Raw genomic sequence first — 15,814 nt, forward strand, 5'->3', positions numbered from 1 at the left:
AGAAAGTCATAGATGGGACATCTACTCCACAGAATGCAGGCCCGTCTTTAGGTATGGGCCTACCGGGCCTGTGCCCAGGGGCCTCCTAAAATTCGAAACTTCGAAAATATGCAAAATTGGATAGAGCAGTAAGTAATAAAATTATTATATACAGTAAACAATCAAAAGATATGTTTGATAAATTTTATTAATCATAAATATAACAATACGTTTAGCAGAAAAAGCTAATTAAAAAATTTATAAACATTAACTCTCCATTACGAATTCCTTAAGGGGGCCTCCAAGCTTTTCTTGACCCAGGGCCTCGCACGTACCGAAGACGGGCCTGACTGAATGTTTAAACAAATATTCGATGAATAACGTCGAGGTTTTGGGTATAGTTAGGAAAGACTGATTTAAATTTAAATAAAAATTACAACCTCTCAGTAAACTCTTCAGATGATTACCCTTTATAGTTTCTTTTAAAATTAATTGGGATTAGTCCTGTCATTAAAACCAGGAGAAAAAGATAGAATGTGTATCATTGTAGTAAAGTTTAAATATTCTACGAGTACATTGTTATTTAATTGAATCGCGATTGTTATGTACTGTACAACAATAATGAGTACAGCGCTCTCACGCTGCGAGAGAATTTACTGCAGGTGGTAGTAAGCAGAGCAGGATCTACATAGGGACTAATACGGTTAAGTCCTGGATCCCTAAGTGTCAAGGGCCCACAAAAATTAAATTATCAACATAAATTTTAAATACTTTTTCATTAACAATGAGCACTTATCGTATAGTAAAAATTAGTTAATATTAATAATATAATAATGATGCAATAGTATTTGTTTTATTGTAACGTAATTGGTCAAGTCACCAAGTTGCAATTTTAAATCTACTCTCTCGAATTCGAATGCTATAAAGAGACTAATAATAATGACCAGCCTGCCTTATAAGGTAATGTCAATTCTTAATCTAACAATAAATGGGGCCCCATTGGACTTCAATAAGCCTTAGGTCCCGAAAAACCTAGATCTGCCTCTGGTATTATAATAAGGTATGGTTTTCCGTAAAATTTCTCTGAAAAAAATGCAGAAACTTCAAAACCACTGTATAAATCACTACAGAACATATCAGTTGAGGAATATTACAAAGTACTTAGTTCAACTGTTATTTATTATTGAGAAATTCAATAAAAATAGTCATGTGTCTGCTGTATACATAAGCGACAGAATGCCAGTTAAACGAGGTCATTTTAACACATAGTGAATAAGTAAAGGAAAACACGCGACTAAAAATAAACAAATTCTAGTTTAATTTTGTTATTTTTATATTAATTTGCATATTAATGATGATACATAACACAGAAATATAAAGTTCATTTTTGTGATAGAGGTCCTGGCTTTTCTGAAATTCTTCACTTTTTGCGATGAAGTCGTCTAATATCATTTGTCGTATGGATTTTTGTTTTCTTTAAATTGAACAAATATCGGTAGCAGAAGATTGCATTCAAAACGTTTCTTCTTGTTTTTGCACTCCTTTCAAAATCTGAATCATTCTCTACAATTACTCGTTACCAAATTTTTACTGTGGAAGTCTGCAGCAAGTTCTTTGGGTTCTTCGTTTTCAGAATCACTATTTTACAGTTCTACATGAATTTCTTGTTTTTCAGTTCTTGAAGGTCATCGTTGGTAAGACTCATCAGAAACCTGCGGTAACTCCTCAATATTCTGGTCGTCTATATCTCCTAGTCATGCTGTATCGATTAAGTTGACAATTTGGTCAACCTAATGAGTGATACAGCAATAGACTCTTCTCATAGAGAATTCTTGGATACCTCCGGTCTTCTTCCACACTCCGTTCGTACATTTATCAGTTAATTTTTGCCAAGAGTAGTCGATATTCTCTACGGCATCCACGATGCTATATTTTTTTCCAAAATTACACCAAACATAGATTTAGGGGAAGTACAGAGTTACGAATTGCCACCTTTTGCTAATTGGTTCGTGTTCGGGAATAATCGCATTATATACGAATTAATGAAATGCAGCGATAATTTGAATTAACGTAAATTTTGACTTTTTGTAGGCTTCGAGCAGACAGCGTTATATCGAATCAGCGTTAATCGAGGTGTTACTGTATACATATACATATATAGGTTTATATATGTTAAAATCTAGGTAAGCAAAATGATAGCTTCATTTTACAAGTATTTTAAAATCAATTACCCTTTCAACTTCCTTTCATAATGATACAGAACATTTTCATCTTGTATTCTCCACGTTTTCGTAAAAATGTAAATATTCTCATCGTTGTAATTTCGATAATATCAAAACTCTTTTATTCCAAAAACATTTTATTTCTATAACATTAATAATACAATAATTACTAACTTAAAACGAAAAACCATTTTCGTAAAATTTCAAGACAAATTTCGATAAAATAAATATTAATGAAGTTAGGAATTATCTTATTCCTTTCAAATACGAAACATTTTACAACAATTATACTATTTAAGATTTTCTGTGAAATGACATTTCATGTGAGATTTTAAATAGCATTTCCGAGAGAACTTTTGTAAATAATAATCGCATTTAAACGGCTTTTCTCCCGTGTGAATGCGAAGATGGGTTACGAGATGATGTCTTTCTGTGAAACTCCGTTTGCCGTAGTCGCAAATAAAAAGTTTCTGTCCCGTATGAATCCTCAGATGTCTTCGTAAATAGGAAGTGTGATTGAATCTTTTACTACATAATTGGCAACAGAAGGGCTTTTCTCCCGTGTGAATCCTACTATGACTTTCGAACTGTGACTTCCAGCAGAATACTTTCCCACAGTTTTCACAGACAAACTTCTGTTTCTTCTTTGGAGTTTGGTTGGAGAAATATTAAACTTCAATGTTAACAGTCAAAAGAAATCAATTAATTCCTGCAATGAAACGCAGTGTAAGAACGCCAATTGGGGGGTAGATTTTTTTCCCTACCGTCGGGATGGTCTAAGGTCTTAGCGTATGTGGGTGGCGGTTTTTTCTTTTAAGGCAGAAAGACAAGTGTTTTACAAAGGTAAACCGTTTATTTCGGACGATAATGCTTACGTAAAGTCTCTCGTTGACAAAGTCCTGTGTCGTCAGGAATCTCGGCGGCGGTCTAGTCCAGCGTCGTAGGGGCCCCTCTTGACAGTGTTGAGAGAAAAAAGTTCAGTCTCTAAAGTCGGTGCACAAAAAGAACAGAGGTACGAAAATAAGTGGAGATATACGAACACAACAGAAGTCTAGGTGAGAGTCTTGGTCGAAAGTCTTAGTAAAAGTCCCGTTGTCCTTGAATTTTGCGTTTTTATAGGTTTTTTGCGATCGGCTCCTCGACAATTAGATAGATCTTACATCACCGTTTTCCAATTGGTCATCAATCTTCATAGTAGATTTGCTAAAAGGTAAATGTTCTTCATTTCAAATCCACTTCTTCACAAGTAAATTTTCATTCCCTTCCTCCATACTTGTAATTCTTCTCCGAAACTCTTCGAGAAAAATATTGGGTCTCCAGGATACATCTTAAAGTGTAGAAATTATACATTAGCGAATAATAATGTCTAATTTTTCTTATCAATTAAAACGTATTTCAAAAACTTATTTTAAATATACAAATCGATCTTTTGCAATACTTAAAGACGAGTGTAGCAAAATCTGAAGAATAAATGAGATCCAAATACTTTCATCGATAAGCCATAATGAAACTAACAATTGTAACAATTGATCCTACGATACAGCCAAAACAGAAATGCATTAATTATCTATTATTATAGGTAAAGATTTAAAATGGAGGAAAGGTAGACTTTTTAAAACATACCAATCTCCATTTTAAAACCTACCTTTTTATCCATTTTAAATCTTCACCGTTGGACAATTCGCGGGTTTCTAACGGTCGTCTTTTAACTTTCTTAAAATTCAAGAAAATATTCTAAATTATCAATTCAAGCAAATATAAATCTCAAAATCTATTTTAAAATAAATAATAAGAGTTTAAAATTAATGATTATTAATATAATATTTTTAAATTTTAAATATGAGTTGAGCGGAAGTTACGTCCAGGAAAATGTATAAATGGTCAAAGCAGACTTTTTTTTTAAATAAAAGTATTAATTATTACGTTTATTTTACATTAATAAAGTGTTAATAAATAAATTAAGTATTATTCTATGAAGATTCTCTAGATGACGATATTTTTGGCTATTTACGGCAACGTCATCCAATGTAAACGTGTATGTACACGTCCAAACAACTCGATTTGAAATGCAAAAATAAATATAAATGGCGTTTCGTCACTATATAGAAGTATTACGTTATTATATTTTATTAATAAATGTTAATTTTTGTTGTATTACATGTTAATAGAAGAACGAGTATTATATTCGAACGGAAATGAATTTCGTTAATACTTTTCTTATAAAGTTTTGAATATTGTATTTAATTCATTCATTTATTAATAGGATTGATTATTTTTAAATTGCATGACATTTTATTCTTTTGAAAATATTTCCCTCCCCAACATATTCAATATAAAGGGTTATTAGAAATCAATTGTCGGATTTTAAAGTTTCGTGACTTCCGAACTCTCGATCTGGGTCTTTTACAGTAAACCAGACACGAAACAAAAAACCAAACTGTCCAAATTTCAAATATACGTGTGAAGATATCCTTACGATATAACAGGTGGCAACATAATGCACATCATGAATATTCAGACGTACTGATATGGTCGATATCCGACCGCAGAACTCCAAGATTCCCATTCCACAAAACGTGTCACTGTTTTCTGTCGTGGTATGTAAAAGACAGGGTTTATGTGCCGCCTTCATGAACATTTTTTGCAGAGCTTCGAAATTGCGTTAATCGTTACAGATATGACCATCCGGAAAGTACTTTACATTGCAATGCGTGTACAACTGGACTATCGCTCGGATAGTTACCAAAAAAATCATCTGTAGTCCAACAACAGAAACATGGACAGATTCTAGTTCTTTCAGTAATATGGTGCTTTATAGTCGATGTTTCACGAATTTACTATATTGAATATTAGGTGGAGTCACTCGTTTGTTTTCAAGCTTATAACGGTTCAAATAATTGGCGTTTGGAGTATGTGTTTCAAAGCTTTCAAAATCTTTCTCGTATATGAAGGAATACTAAATAAAGGTAAAGCTGTGGCTCAAAGCATAATAGACCCAAAATGTGGGGAAAGGAGAGAAAGGACAAAAGGTAAAAAAGTTAGAAAGGTTGGAAACTTAAGGGTCAATATTTGCATAACAGAAGATCTACTTAACCTTTTTCACTACTTTTTATCTTTTGTTCTTCCTCACCTTTCCTCCTTTTCCCAAATTTGTGTCTATAATCCTTTGAGTCACACAACTTCAGCTTTACTTAGTAATTCTTTTTCATTCACACATCTTCAAGTAATTGAAAATATTTACTTTCACTCAAAAATAAAATATAAATAAAGGTTTGAGACTTTGTGAAACTTATTTTTTGAGTTTATGCCGTTGAAATAAATATATAATAAGAAATTAAAATATTTGTCGGCTTTGTTTACGCGTTTATTGGGCCGCGGGATGGACACCCCTGCTTTAAAGAAACGGCTTTTGAAAAACTCTACGTTACATCAATTCTTTGTGTATTGATGTCGATTATCAATTATTTTTATTTCATAAATTAGATTAGGTTAGTGACATACCTTCAAAAGAAGCTAATTAATCAGCTTCTATGATAGTGTTTCACTTACAATAAGATGTAGCGCCATTCAGATCGCACCTACAACAGTGATTCGAGTTTGATAAATTTCATATTACACGAAAAATAACTCGTGTAATTCTGAATAAGTGTATTATTTTACATGAATGTAGAGCACGAAATTCTTAGAAAAATCTATATGATACATAATACAGAGAAAATAAGGAAAATGTTAACCCACAAAGTTAACATCCGATACCGAAATTTTTCTCCGTTGCGTGTCTCTTCGCGTTGAATTTTCGTCGATGTTAAGCCTAACAAAGACTATTGTATCGTTAAAAATTATTTTTTTTATTTTGTACAAACAAAATAAATTTATTGAAAAATATAAAAACAATAAAAAATTATACTTCACATGTTAATTTAGTATCAAAAACGTAAAATATTTGAGTAGCCCAAGACATAGCCAAAGATTGAAGCGCCACAGCACTGGCGAAAACTTAAATTTGCCGACTGTAATTCTTTCGGATGATTGACGTTTCAGATGATTGACTTTCGGAAAATCGACGCTCTACTGTATAACTGTATATCATTTTGTAATATGGACAACCGAAATCGGGATCTCCTTGGATTCTATTTTTATTTATACCGAGTTTAATACTTTAAGTAAAACTTGAATTAAACATTTTATAAATATATAAGAAGTTCAATGCAAACCAAAATTAATTATAACTTATTAATTAAAAGTAAATTAAAAACAATAAATTTAAATATTAACTTAGAGAATTATTGAGAATTTAATTGGAAAAATATACATTTTTGTTCTCGTTTCGTTAATTTAAGATGCAAGAAGTATCAAAAGTCATCGAAGAACAAACATTACAATGTTCCATCGATGCCCCGACAGACATAAATAAAATTTAAATACATTTATTAGACTGAAATTTAAAAAGAAATATAGATCTATAACTTCCCACCGTCTCTCTCTTTGCCCAATCTCGCGAACAGAGTCAGATAGACGAAAGGTCAGGCTCCATAGGACCCAATTAAATATAAACGAACTTTACAAACTACTGCTTCAAGCTTCCTTTGCTAATACTGCTGAAAGGTGTTCTAACGTTCAACCAAATTGCAGTCGCCTAGCGTGGGTGTCAGGAGCCCGGGGCAGAGGAAAATTTCGCCCCCTCTTATTTAGGTATCTCAATTTAAAAGACTAAAATTCAGTTTGGACACAGAATAAGTAATGAAAAATTCCGTGCTAGTGTTGCCACCTTTTTAAAATCGCTGATCCGGACGGCACGTGAGGTTTGTTCGAACAGAAGTACCTGATGCATGCGTATGTCATTTTGCAATGCGAAGAATAATGTGCAGTGCATGTCTGTTCTAAATCAGTTACAGTTAGGGACTAGAGAGACTTGGATAGGAGTAACGCAAGTGACCTAGCTCTATTGGATATTGGAGGTGTACATATATACGAATAAATCGTACAAGCAAAAGAAAAAAAAAGGTCGACAGGTTGCGCACGATATCCCCGGATGGCGAGTCGATTCCCGGACTGTTGGATGGTAACACTATTCCGTGCTCATTTCAATCGGTTCGAATCGTAGGTGGACGACAATAAGAAATAAAATGGTTCAAATTCTTACAAGATATTATTATTTATTGTGAAATTTTGCCGCCCCCGAAAAAGTGCCGCCACCACTACGCTACGCTACTGGCAAATCGATGTAGTGCAGCGGTTTTAAGGCACAAAGTAAAACTCGAAGCCATTTTCTGTGACGATGCTTAATTTCCAATTTATCATCATGATGACTGCTTCCTCCAAAACTTGCTTTAGTTGTAGTCTGTGTAATGTGCACTTTATTCGCATGTTGAGTCTTACTGTCAAATCTGGCTGCACTGATCTTACGACACAACTTCCAAGTTTCCTTCATTTAGACATTTGTTTTCTAAGCTTTAACTTTTACCTTTTGTGATGTATTCAAATGACAGTCACATGGTAGCCTGCAGTTTATCCTAAGTGTCCTAGAAAATAATTATGAAAAATGTGGTTTAGATCGAGCAAAACGTTTAAAAGTTAATAAGAAATTTTAACTCAGGGGTATGGTTTTCGTGTTAGACTGTATTTTCTTCGGTGTCTCAGAAAATAAATATAATAAAAAATGTGATAACGTGTCAATGAATTATGGAAATGAACTTTATTCGCTTATGTCACTTGGACACGATGGTTTCGATTTGTCATTACTTTTCAATGATAATTTGAGAAGATACATATAACGTGTAGAAGATCACAGTACTAAAAAAGTCATAAAATACTTTATCAATTTTAACAAATATGTTTTTCAATACAATTCTCATAAAAGAATTGTAAATTTAATAACAGTTGGAACACGTTGGACTGTGATACAAATTTTTAAAAAGTATATAGCAACTTGGCTTTAGGTAATGCACTAAAGGGATATTTAAGAGGTTTCAAAAGATCCAGCAACGAGTTGCGTATCTTTCTCCGTTCTTATCACATTTTGTTTCGAAAATAACTTTTATATTATTAATCATAATATATAAACTTGCGTGCGTTATGAGATCTTATTACAAATTTTTTATTAATATTTTTTATTTCGAAGTTACAAATGAATTTTTAAATGCTAATAACAAAGAAAATCTTCATTAAACCCTCCTCGATACAGAAAAACTTCGTTATTTCGAAAATCAAAGACCCAAAAAAGATCACTTTAAATTAACCGGGTTCGAATAATCTACTTTTTTTGAATCGAAGTGTTCTGTAATTCTGGAATAAAATTATGTGATTATCTCTATTTTAGTCGAAAATTACAAAAAAAATTAGATTCGATAAAAAGGAGGTAAGACAGTTCAGGCACATTTTAACAGTGTGTTCTATTCATCTCCTCGTATTAAAAAGTGCAGTACCTTACAAAGGAGTTCAAAAAATGAAAAATGAGAAAGAATTTTCACAATTGAAAAATTTCATATTTATTTTCATATTACTTTACAATACGAAGTCATATTATTATGTTAGAAAAACTGCTCAGGAAACAATTCAGTATTCTGCATTTATAAATTACTGTACTTGTAAATGAAATTTTTGTTATCTTAAAAATAATAATAGATATTATTTATTTGTTAAAACGTGAAACTGAAGTGTAGATTTTCTAAAATTTTATACGTAATTAATTGTGATTTGCATAATCCCTTGTCTCGTCACTCTCTGAGTTTCTCTTTTGTCTGCGGTGTTAAATTCTACTTTCCTTTTACGAATTTGCACATTCACTGTATTTTAATAATGTCGTATAATATTGATATTATCATTGTACTGTTAACTCTGTTGTACGTTAACTTATTTAGTGGATGTTCTCTAAAAGACAAAGTAAGTAGTCTGTCCTGAACATAAAATGAACGGGTCAGTTGAGTAAGAATCTTAATTTGCTTATACTTTTACATTATAAGAAATAAATCCTTAAGGACAGGAGGCCTCGAATAATTATATATGTACTTCCGATGCAAACCAGAAGTCAAGTTATTTTAATTCAAATATTTTCTCCTGAAAGCCGGCACGACTATTGTTAATATAATAATAGATGAAGCCACCATAATTTTAAAGTTTTACCGGGAATTTAAGCAACTCGTTGATGAATTTTTTTGCAGGTAACGATCAGTAGGTCGGTCATCTTCTTCGTAATTTCTATGATTGTAATAATGGACTACGTTCATGCAGCATTCAATATATTCGAAACAATAAGATTTCTCGTGTTGATTACCTTAGCGACGATAATTTTGTGGACTTGGGAAGCACGTAGATGGTTCAGGTAAGAGTGTTTCACCTGTTAATTACATAATTATATTTATATTAATTACATAATATATATTTACATAAAATTTACATGAAATTTATTTTGTACTTTAGTGAAAAGTTACTCGGTGTGGATCGAAAGCATTGGAACGTACAATCCGACCTGTATTTGCTGTTCTTCGAAACTCTCTCCTTCTCTTTCATCTTAAAGTTCACAGATTTAAAATTCGTGGAGATTTGGAAAGAGCAGGGTTACTTAACAGAATAGAACGACGTTGTTTTCTTACAGTATTGTAAATAACGTCTTCACTTATTCTAAAGATTAATTTGAAAGATATTTTAATTTCTGTATTTATAAACTTTTCATTAAGTAACATTTTATACTGTTGTTAATGAATTTTATGTATTGTATGTATAATAACTTTTTCTACCTTTCGTGTACATTTTGATCGCAGATAAATTTGTATGTTTGAACATTGCAATTATTAAGTCTTATTTAATTTGGATGAAAAACGAGTATTTACTCAGAAAGATTCCACGTGAAAACGTTTGTCTTGTCCCATAAATTCAATATTAACTTTCACAGCATTTCTCTAACTTCAAACAAATGTTCTTTTTTGCATTTATGCCTGTTTATAGCGCACATACTCCAAATGCCAATTATTTGAACCGTTATAAGTTTGAAAACAAACGAGGGACTCCAGCTGATATTCAATATAGTGAATTCGTAAAACATCGACTTCATTTGCTCCAAATACATATTCTCATCCGAAGTGTATATAAAGCATCATATTACTGAAAGAACTAGAATCTGTCCATGTTTCTGTTGTTGGACTACAGATGATTTTTTGATAACGTGATACATATCCGAGCGATAGTACAGTTTCTTCACGCATTGCAATGTACGCATTGCAATGTGCATTGCAATATTTTAATTTCTGTATTTATAAACTTTTCATTAAGTAACATTTTATACTGTTGTTAATGAATTTTATGTATTGTATGTATAATAACTTTTTCTACCTTTCGTGTAAATTTTGATCGCAGATAAATTTGTATGTTTGAACGTTGCAATTATTAAGTCTTATTTAATTTGGATGAATTTAGATATGACCATACTTTCCGGATGGTCATATCTGTAACGATTAACGCAATTTCGAAGCTCAGCAAAAGATGTGCATAAAGGCGGCACATAAACCCTATCTTTCACACACCCCGACAGAAAACAGTGACACGTTTTGTGGAATGGTAATCTTGGAGTTCTGCGGTCGCATATCCACCATATCATTACGTCTGAATATTCATGATGTGCATCATGTTGCCACCTGTTATATCGTAAGGATATCTTCACACGTATATTTCAAATTTGGACAGTTTGGTTTTTGTTTCGTGTCTGGTGTTCTGTACAAGACCCAGATCGAGAGTTCGGAAGTCAAAAAACTTTAAAACCCGACGATTGATTTCTAATAACCCTTCATATTGAATATGTTGGGGAGGGAAATATTTTCAAAAGAATAAAATGTCATGCAATTTTAAAGAGTAATCGATCTTATTAATAAATGAATGCATTAATTAGAATACAGTAATACCTCGACTTACGCTACCCCGACTTACGCGAACTCGGAGTTACGCGATTTTCAAAACTCGTCGATTCGTCTTTTGTTTGAGCGCCACGCGACCCTTGATTACTCACTCTCCTTACACTATTGTTCAGCTTACATGTTCAGATGTGTCGCGCGGAATCGACACATAGCTGCAATTTATTTTGTGTTATTTATTTCTGTGTTTTGTTATATCTACGGAGACTCGAGAGACTCTATGTGGTGATTTCTTGTAACCGTGAACAAATCAGAACACGAGATTAGACTAACAAGAACGTTTATTAGCTTACATACATCCGACTTAGATTTTACACAAATTGGGAAATTATACACCGACTTACGCGAATTCGACTTACGCGGTTACCGCTCGGTCCCACCTATCGCGTAAGTTCGGGGTATTCCTGTATTCAAAACTTTATAAGAAAAGTATTAACGAAATTCATTTCCGTTCGAATATAATACTCGTTCTTCTATTAACATGTAATACAACAAAAATTAACATTTATTAATAAAATAAAAATGATAATATAATAACGTAATTCTTCTATATAGTGACGTAACGCCATTTGTATTTATTTTTGAATTTCAAATCGAGTTGTTTGGACGTGTACATACACATTTACATTGTATGACGTTGCCGTAAATAGCCAAAAATATCGTCGTCTAGAGAATCTTCATAGAATAATAATTAATTTATTTATTAACACTTTATTAATGTAAAATAAACGTAATAATTAATACTTTTATTTAAAAAAAAGTCTGCTTTGACCATTTATACATTTTCCTCGATGTCACTTTTGCTCAACTCATATTTACAATTTGAAAATATTATATTAATAATCATTAATTTTAAACTCTTATTATTTATTTTAAAATAGATTTTGAAATTTATATTTGCTTGAATTAATAATTTAGAATATTTTCTTGAATTTTAAGAAAGTTAGAAGACGACCGTTAGAAACCCGCGAATTGTCCAACGGTGAAGATTTAAAATGGAGAACACGTAGGTTTTAAAATGGAGATAGGTATGTTTAAAAAAATCTACCTTTCCTTTATTTTAAATTTTTACCGATAATTGTAGATAATTAATACGTTTATTCTTTGGCTGTATCTTACGATCAATTATTACTTTTAAACAAGGAATTGCCCTTTTTGTATTAACGTACCGAAAATAGTCAGTTTCATTTTGGCTTATCAATGAAACAATTAAGAACTGAATCTCATTTATTCTTCAGATTTTGCTACACTTGTCTTAAGTATTGCGAAAGATCGTTTTGTATATTTAAAAGTTTTTAAAATACGTTTTAATTGATAAAAAAAATTATACATTATTATTCCTTAATGCATTATTTCTATGCTTTAAGATGTATCCTGAAGACCGTCTTGAAGAGTTTCGGAGAAGAATTACAACTTTGGAGGATAGGAATGAATATTTACTTGTGAGGAAATGCATTTGAAATGAAGAACATTTACCTTTTAGCAAATCTACTATGAAGATTGTGTTCATTAATAAACTTTTTGAACTGTTTTTGACAACGGGAAAAAACTTGTTATAAACAATTTTTTTTCGAAAGCAAACACGGAGTTGTTTTTTTTAATTTTAATTAAATTTAGATTTATTTGTTGAGATATTGTAAAGCAATTATTGATAAAAAACGTAAAAGTATTGGTTTCTGCGTTTCATTGCAGAAATTAATAATAATCGATTACTTCTGACTGTTAACATTGAAGTTTAATATTTTGCTTTATAGATTTCTCCAACCAAACTCCAAAGAAGAAACAGAAGTTTGTCTGTGAAAACTGTGGGAAAGTATTCCGCTGGAAGTCACAGTTTGAAAGTCATAGTAGGATTCACACGGGAGAAAAGCCCTTTTGTTTCCAATTATGTAGTAAAAGATTCAATCACACTTCCTATTTACGAAGACATCTGAGGATTCATACCGTACGGAAACCTGCGACCACTGCAAACGGAGTTTCACACAAAGACAACATCTCGTAACCCGTCTTCGTATTCAAACGGGAGAAAAGCCGTTTAAATGCGATTATTGTTTACAAAAGTTCTCTCGGAAATGCTATTTGAAATCTCACATGAAATGTCATTTCACAAAGAATTTTAAATAATATAAATGTTGTAAAATGTTTCGTACTTGAAAGGAATAAGATAATTCCTAACTTCATTAATATTTATTTTATTGAAATTTGTCTTGAAATTTTATGAAAATGGTTTTTCGTTTTAAGTTAGTAATTATTGTATTATTAATGTTATAGAAATAAAAAGTTTTTGGAATTGTGATAAAGAATTACAACGATGAGAATATTTACATTGTTACGAAAACGTGGAGAATACAAGATGAAAATGTTCTGTATCATTATGAAAGGAAGTTGAAAGGGTAATTGATTTTAAAATACTTGTAAAATGAAGCTATCATTTTGCTTACCTAGATTTTAACATATATAAGCCTATATATGTATATGTATACAGTAACACCTCGATTAACGCTGATTCGATATAACGCTGTCTGCTCGAAGCCTACAAAAAAGTCAGAATTTACGTTAATTAAAATTATCGCTGCATTTCATTAATTCGTATATAATGCGATTATTCCGGAACACGAACCAATCAGCAAAAGGTGGCAATTCGTAACTCTGTACTTCCCCTAAATCTATGTTTGTTTGGTGCAATTTTGGAAAAAAATATAACATCGTGGAAGTCTTAGACAATATCCACTTCTCTTGGCAAGAATTAACTGATAAATGCACGAACGGAGTGTGGAAGAAGTGCCGGAGGTGTCCAAGTAAACGAAATGTGGAAGAACACCGTAGGTATTCAAGAATTCTCAACGAGAAGAGTCTGTCGCTGTATCATACATTAGGTTCACCAAATTGCCATCTTAATTGATACAGCATGACTAGGAGATATAGACGACCAGAATATTGAGGAGTTACCGCAAGTATCTGGTGAGTCTTACCATCGATGACCTTCAAGAACTGAAAAACAAGGAATTCATGTAACCGAAAGAACGGCTTCTACTGTACTATTTTACATGCGATTTTTTGTTACGTTTAGCCTTCATTAAGTACTTAAGTGTATTAAATTAATAACATTTCAGACATTGTCATAAATATCTTTATATACTGTATTTCGATTTTTTAACCAAATGTTCGAACCTTTTTAATTAAATTCGAATTTGTTATTGCGTATTGGTTCGATTATATAATGATTGTAAACGTTCCAGAAAATTGATCAAACTGAAAATAGTTCGTTTGATTTTCAGCAATTCCCATCATTCTCAGCGGTAGGTGTTATATAACAATCACTATGGTTTTTGAAATACAGTTGTCCCTTGATAATCCGACAGGTATGGGACCAAAGGTGTGTCCGGATTACCGAAAATAATTACATATTTCGCATTGTTTTGCTAGCAGTAACTTACAATATTCTCTACTCCAACTGTTCGAACAGAACTGCTCACATAAAACACACGAAATTTGTGTCATCGAGTAAGCATTGGATGGGGAGATTCACATCGCGACATGCTTGTGTGCAAGCAGACACATAACAAGGACGGGTACCTTGACGGGAGGTGCGTCGGACTACTGAGCATGTCGGATTAAAAAACGTCGGACTATAGAAGGACAACTGTACTTAATATAAATGGAATTTGCTTGCAAAACTTCCGCGGACGAAATCGCAAATAGCAGCTAGTTAATTATAAATTCATCAAAAAATGCGCGACTTTAATAAATATCGAATCTGTAAACATTTAATATAAAATTTAATTAGTTTTATTAAATATAAAAATTTATGTACAAATTTAATTGTCGAAGTAATTATGATTGTGGAGTACACAGACTTAGTACGTGTATTTTTTGCTTTATTTAAATTCGTCTGGTATGCCTTTTAGTGGCGAATATTCGATATTTGGCGGTAAACGTTTTTAGCAGTAAAACACCGGATGAAATACAGTGTAAATGTTTGTAAAATATAAGTTATTTTTGCCAGTTATAGTCGTTTAAACAGTCTTTAATTAAACACGAGAATACTGCTTGATGTCACTGTCGTTGTTCTATATGTTCTTTAACGGAATCTCGAATGGTGTCCAAGTATCTGTCCGTAAATTGGGACGGAAAGACGATTAAGTCGTAGCCGGGTAAAAGGTCACTTCCGAATGGCGATGTTACATTCGGTGAAAAGTCGAAATCTGCGCAAGAAGGCCCGGCCAGAGAAAAGGTTTATGTCTTCCAGCAGCAAAACAACCTTTTCCACCAAGGCCTTTTACGCTCGACCGACTCTTCAGACTCATTTCTCTCCACTCCGGTCTCACCCGACGATGCCTCCACCGTCCATTCCGGAACGTCCGGATATCGCCCCTCCAGATATTGGACGAGAGACGAGGCGGTGTCGTCCGGAGTTACGACCACCACCCGTTTGACGTCCGGTGTATGACACTTCTCCTCCGCATCTTTCGGAAGCACCCTTATGACACCTGGCCAAGACCAGGCGTCATCCTCGGACTCTGCATTGTCCGAGATGCGCAACTTCTTCAACTCTCTGAAATTCTCCATTCTGCAAAGGAAAATGAGAGGATTAATTGAGAAATATACCGATTCTAATTTGAATTGTAAATTTCTAATGCAAAAATGATTAATTCCTGTTAGAAAAGAATATTATTATATATAATAATTTTAATCTTTTCGACGATTTTT

At 32.5% G+C, this 15,814-nt stretch overlaps 1 protein-coding gene across 1 annotated transcript; it reads left to right on the plus strand.

Moving 5' to 3' along the window:
* The first annotated feature begins 8,938 nt into the window (after positions 1-8,938).
* On the plus strand, positions 8,939-10,153 carry LOC111641111. The gene is made up of 3 exons (XM_023387229.1): positions 8,939-9,083; positions 9,362-9,522; positions 9,621-10,153. The coding sequence occupies exons 1-3, from the start codon at positions 9,000-9,002 to the stop codon at positions 9,772-9,774; spliced, it is 399 nt and encodes a 132-aa protein (XP_023242997.1). The 5' UTR covers positions 8,939-8,999; the 3' UTR covers positions 9,775-10,153.
* Positions 10,154-15,814: the final 5,661 nt, after the last annotated feature.

The sequence above is a fragment of the Centruroides sculpturatus genome, unplaced genomic scaffold (genome assembly GCF_000671375.1).
Source record: "Centruroides sculpturatus isolate CEXI.00-Female unplaced genomic scaffold, Cexi_2.0 scaffold1361, whole genome shotgun sequence".
Lineage (NCBI taxonomy): Eukaryota > Metazoa > Arthropoda > Arachnida > Scorpiones > Buthidae > Centruroides > Centruroides sculpturatus.

Bases quoted from the DNA above. Each gene is read 5' to 3' on its own strand.
- LOC111641111 (XM_023387229.1), top strand. From the start codon at position 9,000: ATGTCGTATAATATTGATATTATCATTGTACTGTTAACTCTGTTGTAC. The intron at 9,084-9,361 runs GTAAGTAGTCTG...ATTTTTTTGCAG, and splicing joins GATGTTCTCTAAAAGACAAA to GTAACGATCAGTAGGTCGGT. The intron at 9,523-9,620 runs GTAAGAGTGTTT...TTTGTACTTTAG, and splicing joins GAAGCACGTAGATGGTTCAG to TGAAAAGTTACTCGGTGTGG.